This window comes from Pan troglodytes, chromosome X (genome assembly GCF_028858775.2).
Source record: "Pan troglodytes isolate AG18354 chromosome X, NHGRI_mPanTro3-v2.0_pri, whole genome shotgun sequence".
Classification (NCBI taxonomy): domain Eukaryota; kingdom Metazoa; phylum Chordata; class Mammalia; order Primates; family Hominidae; genus Pan; species Pan troglodytes.
Window position 1 is genome coordinate 145384269 of NC_072421.2, and position 20436 is coordinate 145404704.

A 20436-nucleotide genomic window follows, 5' to 3' on the forward strand; every position below is an offset into this window, starting at 1 on the left:
CTCGGGTGGCTGAGGCAGGAGAATGGCGTGAACCCGGGAGGCGGAGCTTGCAGTGAGCCGAGATCGCGCCACTGCACTCCAGCCTGGGCGACAGAGCGAGACTCCGTCTCAAAAAAAAAAAAAAAAAAAAAAAAAGAAGGAACCAGCCCTACTAACACCTTGGTTTTGGACTTCTAGCCTCCAGAGGTGTGAGACAATAAATTTCTGTTTTAAGCCACCCAGTTTATGGTATGTTGTTACAACAGCCCTAGAAAACTAATATACATCAGAAGGTAAAATAATTGTCCATGGTCCTGTAGAATTATGGCGAAAGCAAAACATATGGTTCTGACATTAAAATTCCCTTTCTCATTTCTAGACGGACCCTAGTGAGTTCTCTTAGATTTAATGGTACTGACAGGAATTGAAGTTGAGTGACCTGAGGTAACTCTGGGATATACCTCCAGTTTGTATTGTCATTTGCATTCCCAAGCCGCATTGCCTTTCAAGTTATATTTATGCAGAAGACGTACAGACCAGTGGCATACAGGATAAGGAGAGAAGCAAACTGTGGACTGGGAGTTTGATTCCACCAATAATCTGTAACCTATTCTGTCAGTCCTAATTGCTCATCCTTTTCAGGGAAATTTAAAAAATGAGAAATAAAGATGGACTAGTAGGTAATATTTTCAAATTGCCTTAGCTGCATGGACAAATCTCAGTAACTAGTTTCTGTATCATTATATTATAATACTTTATTTATCTGATATCCTTGGGGAGTGAATGAGGCATTACACATAGAAAGTCTGGCTGCCTGCCGTGTACCTAATTGAGCACGAGGCTAGCTTTTGCTTTAACCCTGTGTATGTGTGGTGTAGTTGGAGGAGCCCTAAGCTAGGAATCAAGAGATCTAGGTTGCCCTGATTGTTCACACTAACTTGCTGTGTGACCATTGATGAGTCATTTTACCTCTTTAGGCTTCAGTTATCGAAAAAATGAAGAAATTTCACTAGGTGGGCATTTTTCCTGTTCAGTCAAAATGCTTGGTTATCTTAATGATACCAGTCATTCATGTTTTCCTTTAAGCTACCTTACTTTTTTACATTAATATATTTATTTAAAAAGGGAACTGTACCATAGTTATAAATGGAAAGTTGACCATATTTGCTATTAAGAAAGTTATTAATAAAAATAAATATCCTGAAAACAAGTAATGATATTAAATTTAAAATTGTAAGCAATAAAAATAAACGATGAAAGACATGTAACAAACTGTTTTGCATTGTATTAAGCCCTTCACATGTGACTTCATTTAATCCTCATAACACTTCAAAATAAATATCACCATTTTGCAGATGAGTAAACTGAGGCAACGAGAAGTTTACTGACATGCTCAAGTTCACCTCCTAGTATGTGGCAGAGTCAGGATACAAACTCAGGTCTGTTTGAGGCCAACACCCAGAAAGACAGTGGCATAGGTAGACCCTCAACTTGAAGCCTCAGTAAAATCCTTTAGAAACTGATACAGTTAGCCACTGCTCTTTCTGTCTCCTCACCCTGTCATTCAGTTTCTCATCTATTAGACCTCACACCAGAGCGGGGATGGGGGGGCGGGGGCAACATAATTTGTAAAATGAAAATACAAGATCTCTCATTCAAAATTCATGGATTTCAAAATGGCGATAGCAAAACATTAAACCAAGCATGGAGCTCCCCAAGTGTGGGGCCCTGTTTGACTGCACAAGTCACATATAGATGAAGCTCTCTGTCTGCACTGAGTCTGGTGTTTCTTTTCCGTTGAAATGTAGTTAGATTTTTAGTCTTTTATTTGTAACAGGGAAATTAAAAAATAAAAATTCTTTGTGACAAGGAAACATAATTGTTTCTTTAATATTTTCTGCTACCAATTTAAAAGGCTGACTCCTAATCTTTTATTTGCTGAACATGCTAATGAGTGTAAAGATGCAAATTAGAGGCAAAGAGGATGACATTATTCTTCATATGAAAAATAATGGAGGAGGGGAAAAAGGCTGGAGGCTGTTTGGGTAGAGAGGAAGACCTGAGAAAAAGGCTTGTGTGCTAGCTGGTGGGAGACTTTGGAGAGAGTTAAAGAGGAAAAGGAGGCGATTGTCCCAGGGAAGAAAGAGCAGGGACAAAAGTTTATAAAGCCTAAGCAAAAAGAACAAAGCTGGAGGCATCACACTACCTGACTTCAAACTATACTACAAGGCTATAGTAACCAAAACAGCATGGTACTGGTACCAAAACAGACATACAGACCAATGGAGAAGAACAGAGGCCTCAGAAATAATGCCACACATCTACAACCATCTGATCTTTGACAAACCTGTCAAATACAAGCAATGGGGAAAGGATTTCCTATTTAATAAAGGTTGTTGGAAAAACTGGCTAGCCATATGCAGGAAACAGAAATTGGACCCCTTCCTTATACCTTATACAAAAATTAACTCAAGATGGATTAAACACTTATATGTAAGACCTAAAACCATAAAAACCCTAGAAGAAAACCTAGACAGTTCCATTCAGGACAATGGCATGGGCAAAGACTTCATGACTAAAACACCAAAAGCAATGGCAACAAAAGCCAAAATTGACAAATGGGATCTAATTAAACTAAAGAGCTTCTACTCAGTAAAAGAAACTATCATCGGAGTGAACTGGCAACCTATAGAATGGGAGAAAATTTTTGCAATCTATCCATCTGACAAAAGGCTAATATCCAGAATCTACAAGGAGCTTAAACAAATTTACAAGAGAAAAAAAAACCATCAAAAAGTGGGCAAAGGATATGAACAGACACTTCTCAAAAGAAGACATTTATGAGGCCAAAAAACATATGAAAAAAAGCTCATCATCACTGGTCATTAGAGAAATGCAAATAAAAACCACAATGAGATACCATCTCTCGCCTGTTAGAATGGCAATCATTAAAATGTGTGGAAACAACAGATGATGGAGAGGATGTGGAGAAACAGGAACGCTTTTACACTGTTGATGGGAGTATAAATTAGTTCAACCATTGTGGAAGACAGTATGGCAATTCCTCAAGGATCTAGAACCAGAAATACCATTTGACCCAGCAATCCCATTACTGGGTATATACCCAAAGGATTATAAATCATTCTACTATAAAGACACATGCACATGTATGTTTATTGCAGCACTATTTACAATAGCAAAGACTTGGAACCAACCCAAATGCCCATCAATGATAGACTGGATAAAGAAAATATGGCACATATACATCATGGAATACTATGCAGCCATAAAAAAGAATGAGTTCATGTCCTTTGCAGGGACATGGATGAGGCTTGAAACCATCATTCTCAGCAAACTAACACAGGGACAGAAAACTAAACACCGCATGTTCTCACTCAGGAGTTGAACAATGAGAACATATGGACACAGGGAGAGGAACATCACACACCAGGGCCTGTCAGGGGGTGGGGGGCTAGAGGAGGGATAGCATTAGGAGAAATACCTAATGTAGATGACGGGTTGATGGGTGCAGCAAACCACCATGGCCCATGTATACCTATGTAACAAACCTGCACATTCTGCACATGTATCCCAGAACTCAAAGTATTAAAAAAGACAAAGTTTATAAAGATTTGCCATATGGCAAGTGATGTCAGCCGTGTTTGGTGTCATGGTAGGTTTGATATGTTACTCATATTTTTTTCTTTTACACTTTCAAATAAACTCATAGCAAACATTAATATATCCACAAATATTCATCTATGTTCCACCTAAAATTCTTATGTACTACTAGTGATAGACTACACTTTGAGACATACTGCTCAAATTAATTTAAAAATAATTTTCTTTCAGAGTACGGAAGAAACCAAAGGTGGAGGGCAGGGTAAAATATATTCTAGACTTATGGTTGAGACTGCCACTGATGTTGCTCATCTTAGTTAAGATGTTTAATTGTCGCTTTCATTTCAATGCCCATTGTAATGACCGAAAGATCTATAAAGGGTGAAAACCTGGAGAACCTAGAAAGTTTCCATCTGGCATCTATATGCCAGAAACTTGGAGGGTTCTCTGAAAGATAAAAACATGATGGAGAGAAATCACAGCAACTTGTGTTTCATGTCAAGCCAAGGGCAAGCCTGCCCAGCAGGGTCTGGAGGCTAGGGCACTCTGAGTTGGGGACTCTAAGTTGGGGGATCAATATTCTAGAGGAATTCCAGAGAGCACATAACTTGCTGAATATAACTTAGGATGGAGACTTGGGCCTCAGTGTGCTACTGTCAGCCAACACTTACTTCAGATGGTGTGCTGAATCGAGTGGCAACAAGGACAGCAAATTGACGAAGGGGGACATTGAGCAAACAAACAGCAATATGGAACTAAAGTCTTGTCAAGGTCCCTTCCATCTGTGGCTCCCTTCTCATGTCATGCAGGACAGAGGGTTCTCTGATCTGGCAAAATGTGCCTAGCAACATTAATCTCATTTCTTGTCCCTGTGCTGGAAGCACTCTCCCAGGTCCTTTGTTCAGCCAGCTACTTCTAGTCCTTTTTTTTTTTTCCACTTAAATATCATCTCCTCAGAGAGACTGGCTCCCATTTAAAGTAGCCCCCCTCCTTTATTCTGTATCAGTATCCACTTTTCTTCATAGCACTCATTACAATTTGTAATTACTTAATTTGTTAGTGGTCTGTCTTCTCCACTGCATTGTAGTAAGCTCCATGAGGGCAGGGATCTTGTCTGACTTGTTCACTGATATATCCTCAAAACACAGAATATAGTGGGTGTTCAATAATGAGTAAGCATTAGTAGAAAACAAGCAGGACAAAATGGATTATGTTTAATATTGTCAAGGTGTAATATATAGTGAAGATAAAATTGTCATGACTGAATATGCACTATTGGAATATATGAAACAAATAGTTTTAGAAATTTAAGTAGAAATCGTCAAAACCACAATCATGGTGAGATACTTTAATATTTATCTTTTAGTCCTTGACAGAAAAATAAAGATACAGAGCATTTGCATAATATAATTTAGCTTGATTTAACATTTATAATAGAGTTCATTGTGAGAGTACACATTCAAATGTATGTGTATGGAAGTTGCTCTCATTAAAATGAGAAAGAAGATATTATCATTGATATAAAGGAGATTTAAATATTACAAGTGAATAGTCTTACGATTCCATGCTAATAATTGCTTTGTAAATAGATGATTTCCTAGCAAAATAAAAATAACAAAATTAACTGTGACCATGAAGAAGCAAAAGATAAAGAACTACCCCTCTCCAAAAAATGAAGACTCAGACTTTTTCTGGATGAGTTTTCCCAAACCTTTAATGGATCAAATCATTCCTATATTGTTTCATCTGTTTTAGTCTAGAAAAGCAACAGGAAGCTTCCTAGGTTATTTTATGAAACAGGTATAACTCTTATGCCAAAATTTACAGATGTAGCACACAAAAGAAAACTGCAGACACACTTCACTTAGGAATGTTGAATCATGAATCCTATATAAAACATTAGCACTTGTGGACTTTGTTCAAGAATGCAAGAATATTTTAATATTGGCAAATATATTAATAACATTCAATAATTAATAGGCAGGGGGAAATATCATCATGGCAGTAAATATTAAAAGGATTTGATAGAATCCCAGTTCTATCCCTGATTCAAAATGAAACAAAATAACAACAGAAAATTTGTAGAAAGCTAAAACTAGAGAAATACATCCTTAATTTAATAAAGGGTATCTATCTTACACCAGCAGCCAACATTATACTTCATTATGAAATACTAGCACATTCGCATTGAAGTCAGGAATGACTCAAGAACGCCCATTATTATGGTTATTAATCAACATAGTTTAAACATTTCTAGGCAATACAGTGAAAGAAGAAAAATAATTCAGGTGTTAATATTGTAAAGAAAGGAGACAAAGTCATCTATATTTAGTGATAATATTATTGTCTATCTGGAATGAAACTGAAGAACAATGAGAACTAACGAGAGTTAACTAAGGGAGGAAGAAAATACATGTATAAAAATCAATAGCTCTCTTACATACCATCAATCCACTAGAAAATGTGGTGAAATGGATTATGTTCACAAAACAACAAAATATATATGATGCCCGGGAATAAATGTACTAAGAAAAGTGCAGGGCCTATCTGAATACAATGATAAACCTTATTCAGGGACATAAAAAGAGACTTGAATGAACAGAGAAACAAAACTACTTAGGTGAAAAAATTTTGTAACATTATCAATTCTCTCCAAATGAGTCTACATTTAATTGAATTCATGCCTAGCACGTGGGACACACAATAAATGATTTTTGAATGAATGATAAATAAGTGAACATAATTACCATAAAATTTAGAATTTTTTTTGACTTGACAAAACGATTTTAAGGTTCATCTAAAAAATTCTCAGAGCTGAAAATAAAATTTGATAGTAGAGACAATGAAAGGATTACCAGATCAGTTATTAAAACATAATGACATAAGATAGGCCTGGCGCAGTGGCTTACGGAGGCCTAGACAGGTGGATCACGATACCAGCCTGGGAAACATGGTGAAACCCCGTCTCTACTAAAAATACAAAAATTAGTTGAGCGTGATGGTGCATGCCTGTAATCTCAGCTACTCGGGAGGCCAAGGCACAAGAATCACTTGAACCAGGAAGGCGGAGGTTGCAGTGAGCTGAGATTGCACCATTGCACTCCAGCCTGGGCAACAGAGCGATACTCTGTCTCAAAAAAAATAAAACAAAAGATAAAATAAACAATAACATTAGTATTGGCCCATGAATAGATAGGTTGGTGGAACAGAATAGAAAGTCAAGAAGCAGATCTATGACTATGTAAGGATTTAGAATGTGATGATGTTATCTTAAGTATAATAGAAAAGGATGGATTTAATAAAGGGCCTTATGACTGCTGGAAAAATTGTATCCCTACTCCACAACACACTCCAAAATATACTCCAGGTGTATTAAATATTTAAATTTAAAAAGTACAACCATGAAAATGTTGGGAGTATTAGAGTATAGAATGCCTTTATAGAGGTAAAAATAATAAAGGAAGAGATTGATAGATTTAATTACATATAACATTTTAAGCTTCTGAGCTTCCCAAACACCATAAAAAAGTAAGGATAACCAATTACCTTGAAAAAAATATTTTAAATATGTGGCAGATTAAGAGTTAAGTTCTCTACTATGCAACACAATATGAAATATGTAAGCTCACTGATTATGAAAGTTGCAAATTAAAACAAAAGATATTTTGTTTTATTTTGGCCATCAAATTGGCAAATAATAAAAAATGGAGAGGTGTCAGAAAACTGGCACTTGCCTGTACTACTGGTAGAAGTGTATTTTGGGGTTGCCCTGCTGGAGGGTAATTTGGACATACTCAAGAGCCACCATGCCTTAAGAATTTATCTTAAGTAATTTTTCATGAATATTTGCAAATATATAAATATAAAGCTTCAGTGATAATCATTGCAAGCTAACGATAATGTAATGATAATCATTGCAGTATTCTTTATAACATCAATAAATTGTAAACAGCCTAAATGTTTTCCTATGGAGAAATTGCTAACTGAGTTATAATAGAGCCGTATAATGGAATTCTGTGACATTATTAAAGATAGTTTTGGGAAATATTTAATGCTATGGACAAATCTGTGTTATCCTCTTCTCTCATGTAGGAGGGAATTGTGTAAATAAGACTAAAAACCAGTTCTTTAAAATAGTGAGAAAGAAGGATAAGGAAGGTTTTACTGTATGTAAGGCCTTGATTTTTGTCAATATATATGTAAGCCAACATATTTTCCAAGACTTTCTGTGATGGGATCTGATTTAGTTGGAATACATACTGTTTTCAGCTCATCAGTTGATTAGGCCTCTTAATGCCGTTTGTCAGAGGCAAGTTTACTATTGTAAATCAGCTTACAACAATGGCATGTGTCAGCCTATAGCTTAAGCATTTGTAAATTGAACACTTTTTCAGTTTCACAACAAAATTGCATTCTGATTATTAATGATGCTTAAGCTGTTATGAGATGAAAGTATATCTGTTAGCTATTTGACATTCTATAATTAATTTAAGCAAAGGTAATTACCATTCAAGCGTCATTGAAAGTGATAAATGCTTTATATGTTGGGATTAATAATTTTACTTCTTCTTAAGGGTCCTCATATTTTGTGGTTGCAAATGGATGTGTCCTGCCCAACAGTGAAAATGCTCATGGCCAATCTCTGGAAGAAGATTCCGCATGGGAAGCTTTGCTGAATTTTTTCTTTCCAACAAGTAAGTTCTTGTTTGATTTTTTTCCCCCTCTAATGTTCTTGTTTTGAAAACAGTAATTAAATGTTTAGGAAGCAGTGTGGTGTAATGGCACTGGAGTGGGACAGAGCTGAGTTTGAATCCTGGCTCTGCTCTTTGGCTTAGGCAAGACAATCTCTCTGAACCTCAGTGCCCTCATCTTTGAAATGAAGATATTTACCACAAAGAATTATGAGGATGAACTGAGATAATATTCATAAGGCATTTCATAAATGTTTGTTACTGTTTATAAAATACTTTTCCTTCGCAAATATCTAAATCTTTCACAATTTACCTGAATGGCATTGCCTGAAATTCAGTCACTGACCCAGTATTGTGAAATTGATGTCTTCTGTGGCATTAGTGAGGGTACTGTGTGACTGATGTTATGGAATATGCCAGATGTTTTCCCATCTGTTTTAATGATAGAAATCCCAGGTTTCAAGTCTCACTGTCTTTTTGTGATTCTGTATATAATGTGTTTATCAAGCACATTATGACCCCTGAGAATTATTAACCACAAATAAACACGTTTCATTTTGTATAGCATGTGGTGCCCTTTCAAGGAGAAGCTTCATATAAATTGGAATATGTGAAGTACAAAGATAAAGCTCTTATGAAAAATCATGCAGAATTTATTCTAACAAAATTTGATATACTCTATAAGCACAAAATTATATCTGTTCTTTGATTCCAGGCCTTTCCACTGAATTCTTTAGTGAACTTGAAAAAATCTCTTTATGTTTCTTTATACTTGTTACATTAAGTTTAAAATAGGCATCTACCAATGAGAATAGCAAAATAAACAAGTTCCTTAAATAAACTCAAAATACTGCCATGGTCAAATTGAGTAAATAAAAAAGAAGTCTGAGACGGTGTTATGTCGTATAGGCTGAAAGAATGGTTTGAGTGCCAAAGTTAGTCGTAAACAACAACTAATGATGATTTAAGCTTTAAAGCTTATGAAAACCACAGATGTAAACAGTCACATACTTACCTATAATAACTACATTGTACAGACACTGAAGCCACCTGTAAAAATGGTTCGAAAAAGATATCTGCATTTCCCAAATATTTCTCCAACCTGGTGCAGGAAAGTAAGTCAAAATCAATTATATGAAGTAAAAATTTTGTCCAACAAAATAAAATTGTTCCATTTTAATAGAAACATCTGACCTAGGTTGATTCAAAAAGTGATTGAATATTTATAAAATGTACATACTGTCTTTGAAGACAATAACTACAGCTTCATAAAACGTGAAATATTTTTAACCAATTTATTTCTTCCCCCACATAATTGAAAATAAACACTCTTACCACTTAAGCATGAAAAAAAAGTTCGTTGTTTTGCCATTAGGCTACTATTTGTAAAATATTTATCTCTTGCAGATTAAAATGACAACCTTGATACACACTGGCATGGAAGCTTGAGAGATCACCTGATCTTTCTCCCTTTGGACAAAATTACATACTTAAACCTGACAAAAAAAATTGTTCTACCTTTTTGATTCTTTAAAATTACTAATGCCTCTTAGTAATTTGAGCTTGAAAGTTAATTTGTTTTTGTTTTTTTGAGACAGAGTCTCGCTCTGTTGCCAGGCTGGAGTGCAGTGGCACAATCTCGGCTCACTGCAACCTCTGCTTCCCAGGTTCAAGCAATTCTCCTACCTCAGCCTCCTGAATAGCTGGGACTACAGGCACATGCCACCACGCCCAGCTAATTTTTGTATTTTTAGTAGAGACAGGTTTTCCCCATGTTGGCCAGGACGGTCTCGATCTCTTGACCTCGTGATCCGCCCGCCTTGGGCTCCCAAAGTGCTGGGATTACAGGCGCGAGCCATCGTGCCTGGCCTGTGTTAATTTTAATATCTAGCATAAAGTCCATCAGATGCACTTAAAGCAGAAATTAACAGATGATCTTAGAGATCATATAGTCTAGTCTCTTCTACGATTTAACCCTAACCCTAACCCTCTCTTTAGCATTTCTGGAAAGTGGTATTTGAACAGTACCCATGGTGAGAAACTCAGCATGCAAGGAAATCCATCCCATCTCTGAGTAGTCCTGACTATTGTCACCATTTTCTGGGTGTTTGACACCCAGAACTGAACACTTGATGCAATCCAACCTAGGGGAGAAGAGCCGCTCTGGGCCTAGCAGAATTGAAGAACAGATTACTTAGAATATAGAACAACAAGTAGGATAAACTCTCATGTCTAAAATGTTTGGAAAATGAGTATCTAGGCCAGTTGGTAGTGCATTAAATTTTTGATCTTGCATAAGTTACTTTGATCCTTTATTATTTTTAAAACAGAGATTGTAAAATCCAATTTGGGAGTTTGTTGCAAAGATTAGTAATAAAGTGTGTAAAGCAAGGTTCCTGGCCCAAACAGGTGCCTAAATAATGGTAGATATTATTATTTTTACCTTGGCTTCAGCAATTGCCAATCTTTAAAAAAGAGGAATGTAGTAAAATATACTGAGGTTAAAATTTGCATAAAACAATTACATTGTTCTTTGCTGACGTTGAAGTGCTTTAGTGATTATAAAATATCAGTTACTACTTTTAAGTTTGTAATTGTTGATAGTATAAGAGATTGAACCGAATCTATTCTGGCCTTAACACATAGACATACTGTGGAGGTTTTTCTTTTTGAATGAAAATCTGATATTGTGCTTTTTAGTTTGTATTTGTTTCTCTTATAAAGCAGGATATTATAGAAAATAAGCTATTTGAGCTTGCAGGTCTTTTAGATTCAGGTATGTACGAATTTATTGCAGTTGCATGAATCTTGGTGTTAATGCCATAAATCATTGCCTGTTTAAAATTATAGAGTCATAATTTAAGGGTGAAACGAAGAATCTTAAAATATATTATAGTGCCAATATGATAAGTGTTCACAAAAAGTAGGTCAATGCCAGTGTATCACTTACTTTAGTCACTAGCAGCAAACTATGTAATTTTTACTTACATTCATTCTCATTGATGCATTCAATGAGTTTCTGTGGCTTAGTAACGTTAAGCCGGAGGATATATGTGGGATCATTTTTATTTATTTATTTTTTAGTTTTTTAAATTATACTTTAAGTTTTAGGGTACATGTGCACATTGTGCAGGTTAGTTACATACGTATACATGTGCCATGCTGGTGCGCTGCACCCACTAACTCGTCATCTAGCATTAGGTATATCTCCCAGTGCTATCCCTCCCCCCTCCCCCCTCCCCACCACAGTCCCCAGAGTGTGATATTCCCCTTCCTGTGTCCATGTGATCTCATTGTTCAATTCCCACCTATGAGTGAGAATATGCGGTGTTTGGTTTTTTGTTCTTGCGATAGTTTACTGAGAATGATGGTTTCCAATTTCATCCATGTCCCTACAAAGGACATGAACTCATCATTTTTTATGGCTGCATAGTATTCCATGGTGTATATGTGCCACATTTTCTTAATCCAGTCTATCATTGTTGGACATTTGGGTTGGTTCCAAGTCTTTGCTATTGTGAATAATGCTGCAATAAACATACGTGTGCATGTGCCTTTATGGCAGCATGATTTATAGTCATTTGGTTAGAATGGCAATCATTAAAAAGTCAGGAAACAACAGGTGCTGGAGAGGATGTGGAGAAATAGGAACACTTTTACACTGTTGGTGGGACTGTAAACTAGTTCAACCATTGTGGAAGTCAGTGTGGCGATTCCTCAGGGATCTAGAACTAGAAATACCATTTGACCCAGCCATCCCATTACTGGGTATGTGGGATCATTTTAACAAGGGATTAGTTTTAAAAGCATTTGACTTGTTGTTATTTAGTTCCTTCTGTGTTATATTTGCATCATCACCACTCAGCTCATGATTTGTTGTCCTTTTAAACTATCTTACCAAAGATTTTTTAACAACTTGTAATTTTCTGCAATTCACCTAGATTTGAAAATGTGATGTTAAATAACTTAGTGGTAACTTTTAGCTTAAGTCTTATTTTCTTTTAGCACCCATCATTAGTTGTATATGCCATTAAATGTTTGCTTTTCTTCTTTGTCTTCCAGTAATTATTTAATTAGGGAAAGTGGTAACTAACCATGCTGAATTCTCTTTCTTAAATTTCTGTTTTTAAAAGCTTGCGTTCTGAGGGAAAATCAGGGGGTAAAGCCTTGTAATGAGCTGCAAGATTTTAGTGAGAGTGAATGTTTGAGACACAAATGCTGTTTTTCATCATTGGGGACCACGAGCTTCAAATGTTTTGCTCCATTTAGAGATGGTAAGTTATTCCTCTTTCATTTATTTCTATTTTTTAATATTAAATAAACAGATCGCAGTGGCATAAGTTCATATTTGGATTTCCTAGCTTAATACTTAAATGGGACTCCCAGTCCTAGAGTGGTGCTCCTTAGAAGGTCCTGAGGTGGTCATGACTCTGGTCAGGAGCAGTTTTTGCTTAGCCTTTGGATGGTGACTTTGGTAATACAAAAATTAGTCTCACATTTTCTTTTGCTTTAGTCACTCTCTGTGTTTTGTCCAAAAGTTTCCAGGCTCTATGGAACCCTCAATGGCTGAGAGAAGATACCGGTTGGGCATGCCTTAGCTTACTTTTCTTTGCCCAGCTTTTCCTCCTAGGTAGAATTCTTCCCATTTGTCTTGTCTTCATCTCAGTATGTAACAGTAGACTTGAATGTTTCTTGTTAAGGTCTGCTTATTAGTTTTTCTTTATTGGGTATTTTTTGAGATAGCATCTCACTCTGTTACCCAGGCTGGAGTGCAGTGGTGACGTGATCACAGCTGACTGCAGCCTCGACATCCGGGGCTCAAGTGATCCACCCGCCTCAGCTTCCTGAGTAGTTGGGACTACAGACGTGCACCAGCAAGCCCGACTAATTTTTAATTTTTTTGTAGAGACAGGGTCTCCCTAGGCTTCTCAGGCTGGTCTCCAACTCTTGGTTTCCAGCAGTTCTTCTGCCTCGGCCTCCCAAAGTGCTGGAATTTATAGGTGTGAGCCACCACACCGAGTCTTGTTCTATAGTTTTTGAATTAGGTTCTTCTGAATATTTTTTTCTTTACAAAGTTTTGAGAACTACACCATCTGTTTTTGCTACCTTCATTTGGATATTGGGGATGTATTTCCAGTTGTTCTCATGATGCATGGATTTGATATGATGAAACACTAATACTACAAAAAGGATGCATGCAAAATAATATCTTAAGTTAATATAGTCCCTATTCAATTTACGGCTTTTTGTTGAATATGTAGTATTAATACTGGAAACTAAAACCTGATCATGAATATAATATTACAATTTTAACACTGTCACATGTTATTTGTAATTCATTTATCAGTTTGGTCTTTATATTATGTATGAAGCAACATTTGGTTCTTGCAGAGGAAAAAATTTAACTGTGACTTACAATTCCCCAATCACATTAGAATGCATTTTCCGATGAATATAAGACTAAAATATGCTTATTTCACCTGCACATTCTTGATTCCTTGTTTAATTTAATATTTTGTAATTTGGAAGTAAACCTGCAGCATCTGGTTATTCCCAGTCTCCCATCCAAGCACTAACCAGACTAGACCTTGCTTAGCTCACAAGATCAGATGAGATGGGGCACATTCAGGATGGTGTGACCATAGATTAAGAAGCTATTTATTTACCAAGTTAACGGTTCATAGATTAATGTGCTCCCCAAGTGCTCTAGGATATACAACATATGGCCAAGAGAAAAAGCCAATTTAGGGCCAGAGGAAGAAATATCGTATGCATCATAGTAATCAATGATGGTACAAAAAGTAGGATCATTTTGTTAAGGCTTCATTAAGGGGTACATATTGAAAGTGTAGCCTTCAGTTGTATTTCAAGAACTTTTCATGAACTCCTGTTCCTTATAAAGTAGCAAGGATATTTACCTGTCACATAAGAATACCTCCTCATTTCACTTTATTAACTGATAGTTTCTTTATAAAGACTTTATGAAAGAACTTGGATTTACTTCTCTTGCTTAAGTCATGAAAGTAACAGGATATAATTAAACCAACAGTGCCTAAACAGATGATGCAAATGTTTGGGCTTGGTGCGATCAGCCTGATCATCCTGGTATGTCTGCCCATTTATTGCCGCTCTCTTTTCTGGAGGAGGTAGGTGAACATAAACTTTTATTTGCTCGTTGCTAAGTATACATGAGTATTTGTGTATAGACATATTTATTAATACACTTCAGAAATACAGGGATTATGTTTGGGTTCCTTATGTTGAAAATATGGTAGCTTGGGAAAGACCTAAAACTAGAGTTGCCATAATATGTTTTTAAAATGCATGTTATCGGCCAGGCACGGTGGCTCACGCCTGTAATCCCAGCACTTTGGGAGGCCGAGGCAGGTGGATCACTTGAGGTCAGGAGTTCGAGACCAGTCTGACCAACATGGCGAAACCCCGCTTCTATTAAAAAAAAATACAAAATTAGCCGGGCATGGTGGTGCACGCCTGTAATCCCAGCTACTTGGGAGGCCTAGGCAGGAGAATTGCTTGAACCTGGGAGGCCGAGGCAGGTGGATCACTTGAGGTCAGGAGTTCAAGACCAGCCTGGCCAACATGGCGAAACCCCGTTTCTATTTAAAAACTACAAAATTTGCGGGGCATGGTGGCGCACACCTGTAATCCCAGCTACTTGGGAGGCTTAGGCAAGAGAATTGCTTGAACCTGGGAGGCAGAGGTTGCAGTGAGCCAAGATCCCACCACTGCACTCCAGTCTCAGCAACAAGAGTGAAAATACGTCTCAAAAATAAAATAAAATGCGTGTTATTTTATTTTTCCATAGATTTTCTTCTTACATAGTATCTGTACATTCCCTTATCAAACAAACCCACAATTAGAAGGAAAAATAAATTAGCAAGCTTGGTGTGTGTGCAGTGGGGCTGGCTATTAACTGCAAATCAGAACAGTTCCTGGAAGTGTTAGTTTCCATTGAGTCATCTGCCATTGGTCTTTAATGATCATCTACTATTGGGTCATAAAGCCTTGATCTGTCTTCAAGCCAATTGGAAAACAAATTTCTTCTTAGCATCTTATACAAAATGCCAATGGACTACTAGCATGATGCTTCCAAGCTTTTTTTTTTTTTATAGCTCCCCACCTATGGGGACAGAGTGGGTATAGAGGTACAGAGCACAGTCAGGACTAGAGTGAGGTGAGTGAAGCACTTAGAGCACAAAGTTAAGGGAAGCACTCACTCTCAGGTTTGTGCGCGTGCAAGGTCAGCATTGTCACTACCCTGAGAATAAGTACCTCCTTAAATTCTCTGATAAAGAGAAGGTGCCTGTTGAAGGTTAAGCATGTTTTATGTTTTTATTGAAGTTAATGTGGAAGTAGTAGTTGAGTTACCAGAATATGGTTTGGATTTTGCAAGAAGAGTTAGACTATATACACTGCCTTACTTTGGATGAAGATCATCGAAGTGATTGGCAGTAGGAGTGGAATTTTTGACCCTTCCTTCTTCTCTTCAAAGGTTGATTTTGTATTAAAAAAATAAACCATGAATAACAATAAAGTAACATTTGCTAGAAATTGGTGGCTAGGAATATACCATGAAATTTAGAGAGTTTCTAGGATTATAAGTTTGGTATGATAACTTCATTATGGTCCCTGTGTTATACCTCTGCAAAGGAATTTTATGGGGGTGTTCAGGTCCCCTGGATTTTTTTTTTCTCTAAAATGAAATCCAAAGGATTGTTCTCTGATCCTAATATATTTCCTTCTTTCTACATAATACAGACTGCTTGAGAAACAATGTGAATAAGTGTATATGTTGGATACTATACATTTTGGTTTACTATGTTTTATTTATTTATTTTCCTATTTTGTGCAAGAGCAGTATGCTCCTTCGGTCATCTTGAGCTGACTATCATGACCCTTGGAGCAGGTAGCAGATTCATCTTGCTGCTTAGCTGAATTTCCAGGAACAATGATTGAGAGTGGATGCGCACTTTCAGCCTATTGTGGTAGGCTGATTTTAGAGGCAAGGAGAATAATTGTGTAAGAACGGGGAAATCCCATCCCTGATATCAAACAAGGAGCCAAGTGCAGGCCATAGTCTGCTTTTGCAGGGCAAGATATCTCCTTAGAACGATTTCCTTAACTCACTTTCTGTTCTCCATTTCAAAGAATAAAGAGATAGATAAAATATTAGGGTAGGTAAAATAAATAACCCATAAAAGAGAAATAGACACAGCAGTAAAATCAATATGTGGTGGCTTAAAAAGGAAAAGAAAGAAGCCAAACACAATTGTTTGTCCAAATCAGAGGTACCAAAAGCTATTATGACTATCTGCAGTAATGTGATTTGGGCCTCTTTTGGAAGACCTTTTTTTGCTCTTTCATCGTTGGAAGATACCCTTAAGCTCCTCCTCCTGCTAAATCCTGTCTTAAACATTAAATAACTGAGAATTCCTTTAAGAAAGAGCTGTCATAGCTCTCCTCTTGGCCTTCGGTCGCAAGCCAAAACAAACAATGTTTTGGTATTCCCCAACCTCTGCAATTTGGACAGTGCCTTTTTTAAGGATCACCTAAGGAGCCAGCAACTGACAAGAGTTGGAGAGCTTAAAAAATGAGAAGCACTTTGGGAGGCCAAGGCGGGCAGATCACGAGGTCAGGAGTTCGAGACCAGCCTGAACAACATGGTGAAACCCTGTCTCTACTAACAATACAAAAATTAGCCGGGCATGGTGACACGCGCCTGTAATCCCAGCTACTCAGGAGGCTGAGGCAGGAGAATCGCTTGAACCCGGGAGGCGGAAGTTACAGTGAGCCGAGATCGCGTCACTGCACTCTAGCCTGGGCGACAGAGTGAGACTCCGTCTCAAAAAAACCAAAAACAAACAAACAAAAAAAATGTGAAGCAATTTGAGTTGGTGGGAGAACTAAAAGCAGTGTAGGTGAAAAGGGTAATTATGCACCAGAGCCATATGTACTTCAGTTTTTGGCGCCTAAGTCATTCTTTCCACTATTGACCATATTCATTCAATGTTTGCCTGTGCCGGGTATAACGGAGGATACAGAAATTTTTAAGACATAGGCCCTACTTTTAAGGAGCTTAAATCCACCTTAAAACAAATCCCAAGTATGACACATTTAAATTACAATATAAGATGAAAATAATTAAGGACTAAAATGGATGGTAGCAATAACTTACAAAAGTTTTGAAGCAGTGGAGATCAGGTTAAGTAGGAGAGGGCACGTCAGGCTTCATGGTAGAGGTGCCGTTTCAGGTCGATTTTGAAGGGGGACAGATTTGGAGTAGATAGAGAGGGGTCCTTTTCACAGAATTAATTACATTCAGATGGTGGTCTTCTCACTATAGACACCTTAATTTATTTCATTTCCTAGCAGATACAGCTTAATTTTGCCATTGAAAAAATCTATAACTGAATCTCTAGTTTACTTCTACTTGACTTGAGTTCTAGTGTGATATGAACCTGGTACACAGAGGACTCAAGCCGGTTTGAACTGGTTGCACATACAAAAGGAAGCAGAGAGCATTAGTGAAAAACTTTCTAAGAATTCACTAATAGCCATATTAAACTAACATATAAGATGTGTTTTTGAAATTTATTGTGTCCTTAAGGTTATGTAAGATCTATTTTTATCCTCAATAGGGATCAGAAGCTTCATTAGGTATAAGTGTCACTAGTAGGCTTAAGCCTTTGCTTAGAGGAGAAGGAAGGAAAAGATCAAGTGGATAGCGACAAAAGGAAGCAGGGGAGAGGAATTCTAAGGGGAAGAGAAAAAGGGAGGTGGCTGAATTGTTCTTATAACAGCTATTACTGTAGCCAGCAACAGTAGTCTCAAGTGCAGTTTCTAATTCAGTTTCTAATCTTTATCTGTTTTTAGATAAAGTTTAAATCTGTGTGTATATGCCATTTAAACATCTGTGGATTATATAGTGATATGATACTTGAGTGTGTCTGTAGCTTTGGTAAGGTGGAAAATTTAAACATAATACCATGCCTGTTAAATTCAGATGAAGTGCATTTTCATGTTCTTTTTCTTCCTGTCAGATTGAATTTGTAACTTTGAATTAAGACAAAATTCAGAACTCAGTCTGAAAATGACAAAACTGTGTTTTCTTTCAACTAATAAAATGTCTATTTTTTTGAAGATTGTAGATCATCTGATACACAGATGATGTAAAAAGCACATCCCCCATACACTTTCAATGTTGCTACTTGCCAGATGGCTGTTACTGAAAATTTCTACATTTAGACAAATCCTGCTGCATGATTCCCTGTATTATAATCTGGTTTTCATTATGCCGATAGTCTTAGTGCCACTTATTTTCTTACAATGGGAGGTAAAGAACTGGGAATAAACGTGTCAAAAACTGCCTAAAAATCATCACCCTTTGAATTTAAAAAATAAACATTTACATTTTCAATTTCCCATGTTTGCATATCTCATTATACTGTACAATATAATTAGTAATGTTATTTTGAAAAGCTTTATGTAGTAATTAGCGAACTACTGGAAAGTTTGAAGTTCCTAGGATTATATACATCTGGATTCAGAGGAAGGAAATAAAATCTATAAATTTTGAAAAGTATGACTAGGCTCTAAGAACTTTGATAAAATATGTCAGATGAGAATGTGAGCAAACTGGAACTCTGTTCTAACATGAGTCACTATAGGTTTGAAATTCGTATAAAGCTGGTACTTCTTGGACGCTGTTCATGGTAATTTAATTACTGAAATAATAAGAGAACCTCATTATGCGGATCATATGTCTGAGGTGTTCTCATTGCAAGGACTCCAAGGACAGCATTTTAGAGAACTCTGGCATAGTAGGTACTATTAAAAAGAACATTCTGTTGCCAAGTAACTAATAACTTCATTGCAAAATGAAGTGACCTTTTCTCAATTCCCATTTAATTTGATCTTTTTGTCACAGAGTACACTGTTGACTGCTCCCTTCTTGAAATTTTCCCCCCTTGGATTTCATTGTTCCTCTTACAATTTTGATCCATCTCAGTCTGCTTTTCTTTGTTCACCCAAATGTGGTTGTTTCCCAAAGCCTTACTCCCATTTATCAGAAAATGTTAGAAATATATAGTAGGAAGAACATTCTAAAAGATCTGCGTTCTCATTCTGCTTTCGTCACGTTTCATGGATGTGTTTAAATTCTTTGAGTATTGATTTTCTAACAAAATTATAGTAGAGACTTGAGTTAGATAATTTCTATGGTATTTTCTGACCATAGTATTCCAAGAGTCTCTGGGTAAATTACTCTTAATTCCAAATCCTAAAATCTTCACCTCTACCTGTTCCATATTTCCAGTCACTCTCGTGAATTAGATGTTTTATCAGCACCTCAAATGCAACATGTGAAAAAGTGAACTCATTTTCTTTTTCTCCTAAATCATCTCCCCTTGACCCTTCTCCATTCCTGTCAGTGATTTCTTTAGTTTCCCAGGCTAGAACCTTAGAGTCTTTGGTGACTATTTCTTCTCATTTGCCCTCAATATATAATCTTTTCACTTACTCTCCTTGTCATTGTGTTCTGTTTTGTTTTGTTCTTCTTTGGAATGAGTCTGGAATTTGCCCCTTCTCCCATTTTATTGTAATTTAGTACCAGCCTTGAGTGCCTTTTCCCATTCTAGGCAAGTGGCTTCAGGAGAGGAGCAAAAGGGAACTAAGGGTAGCATCTAAAGAGCAAAGGCAGGTTTCAGAGCTGAGAGGTCATAATGATATATCTAATCCAAGAGATTCTTATAAGACAGACACCATCTGAGATGGGGCCGCAAGTGGGGCTTGGAGGATGGCTAGGAGGTGGGTTCCAGAGAGGTTTCCTGGTACTTAAATAGGAATGTATAGCATTGGCCTTAGGTAAAGAGGAATTAAGGATACCTGCCAAACCAGTTTGGACATATACCTGGACTCCTAATCTACTCTCCCTCTAATCCATCCTGCAGTGTCTTGCCAGACTCATCTTCCTGAAATATCTCTATTTCATTTCATTATATCATTCAAGAACTTCTAATGCTTTCAAGAATATCTGTGTTCCAGGCCTTGTGTTAGGTGCTGTGAAGGACAAAGAAGCAAATCAGATTATGCTCTGTGCTCTCAAGGAACACACATAGTCTATGTA

At 36.9% G+C, this 20436-nt stretch overlaps 1 protein-coding gene across 1 annotated transcript in view; it reads left to right on the forward strand.

Annotated features, from left to right (window-relative positions):
* FMR1NB (FMR1 neighbor) overlaps positions 1 to 20436 on the forward strand; it is a 44751-nt gene that overhangs the window by 12196 nt on the left and 12119 nt on the right. The window contains exons 2-4 of the mRNA XM_521295.8: positions 8175 to 8294; positions 12425 to 12565; positions 14341 to 14437. Coding sequence (XP_521295.2) covers positions 8175 to 8294; positions 12425 to 12565; positions 14341 to 14437 — 358 coding nt within the window. The remainder of the gene's footprint in view (positions 1 to 8174; positions 8295 to 12424; positions 12566 to 14340; positions 14438 to 20436) is intronic.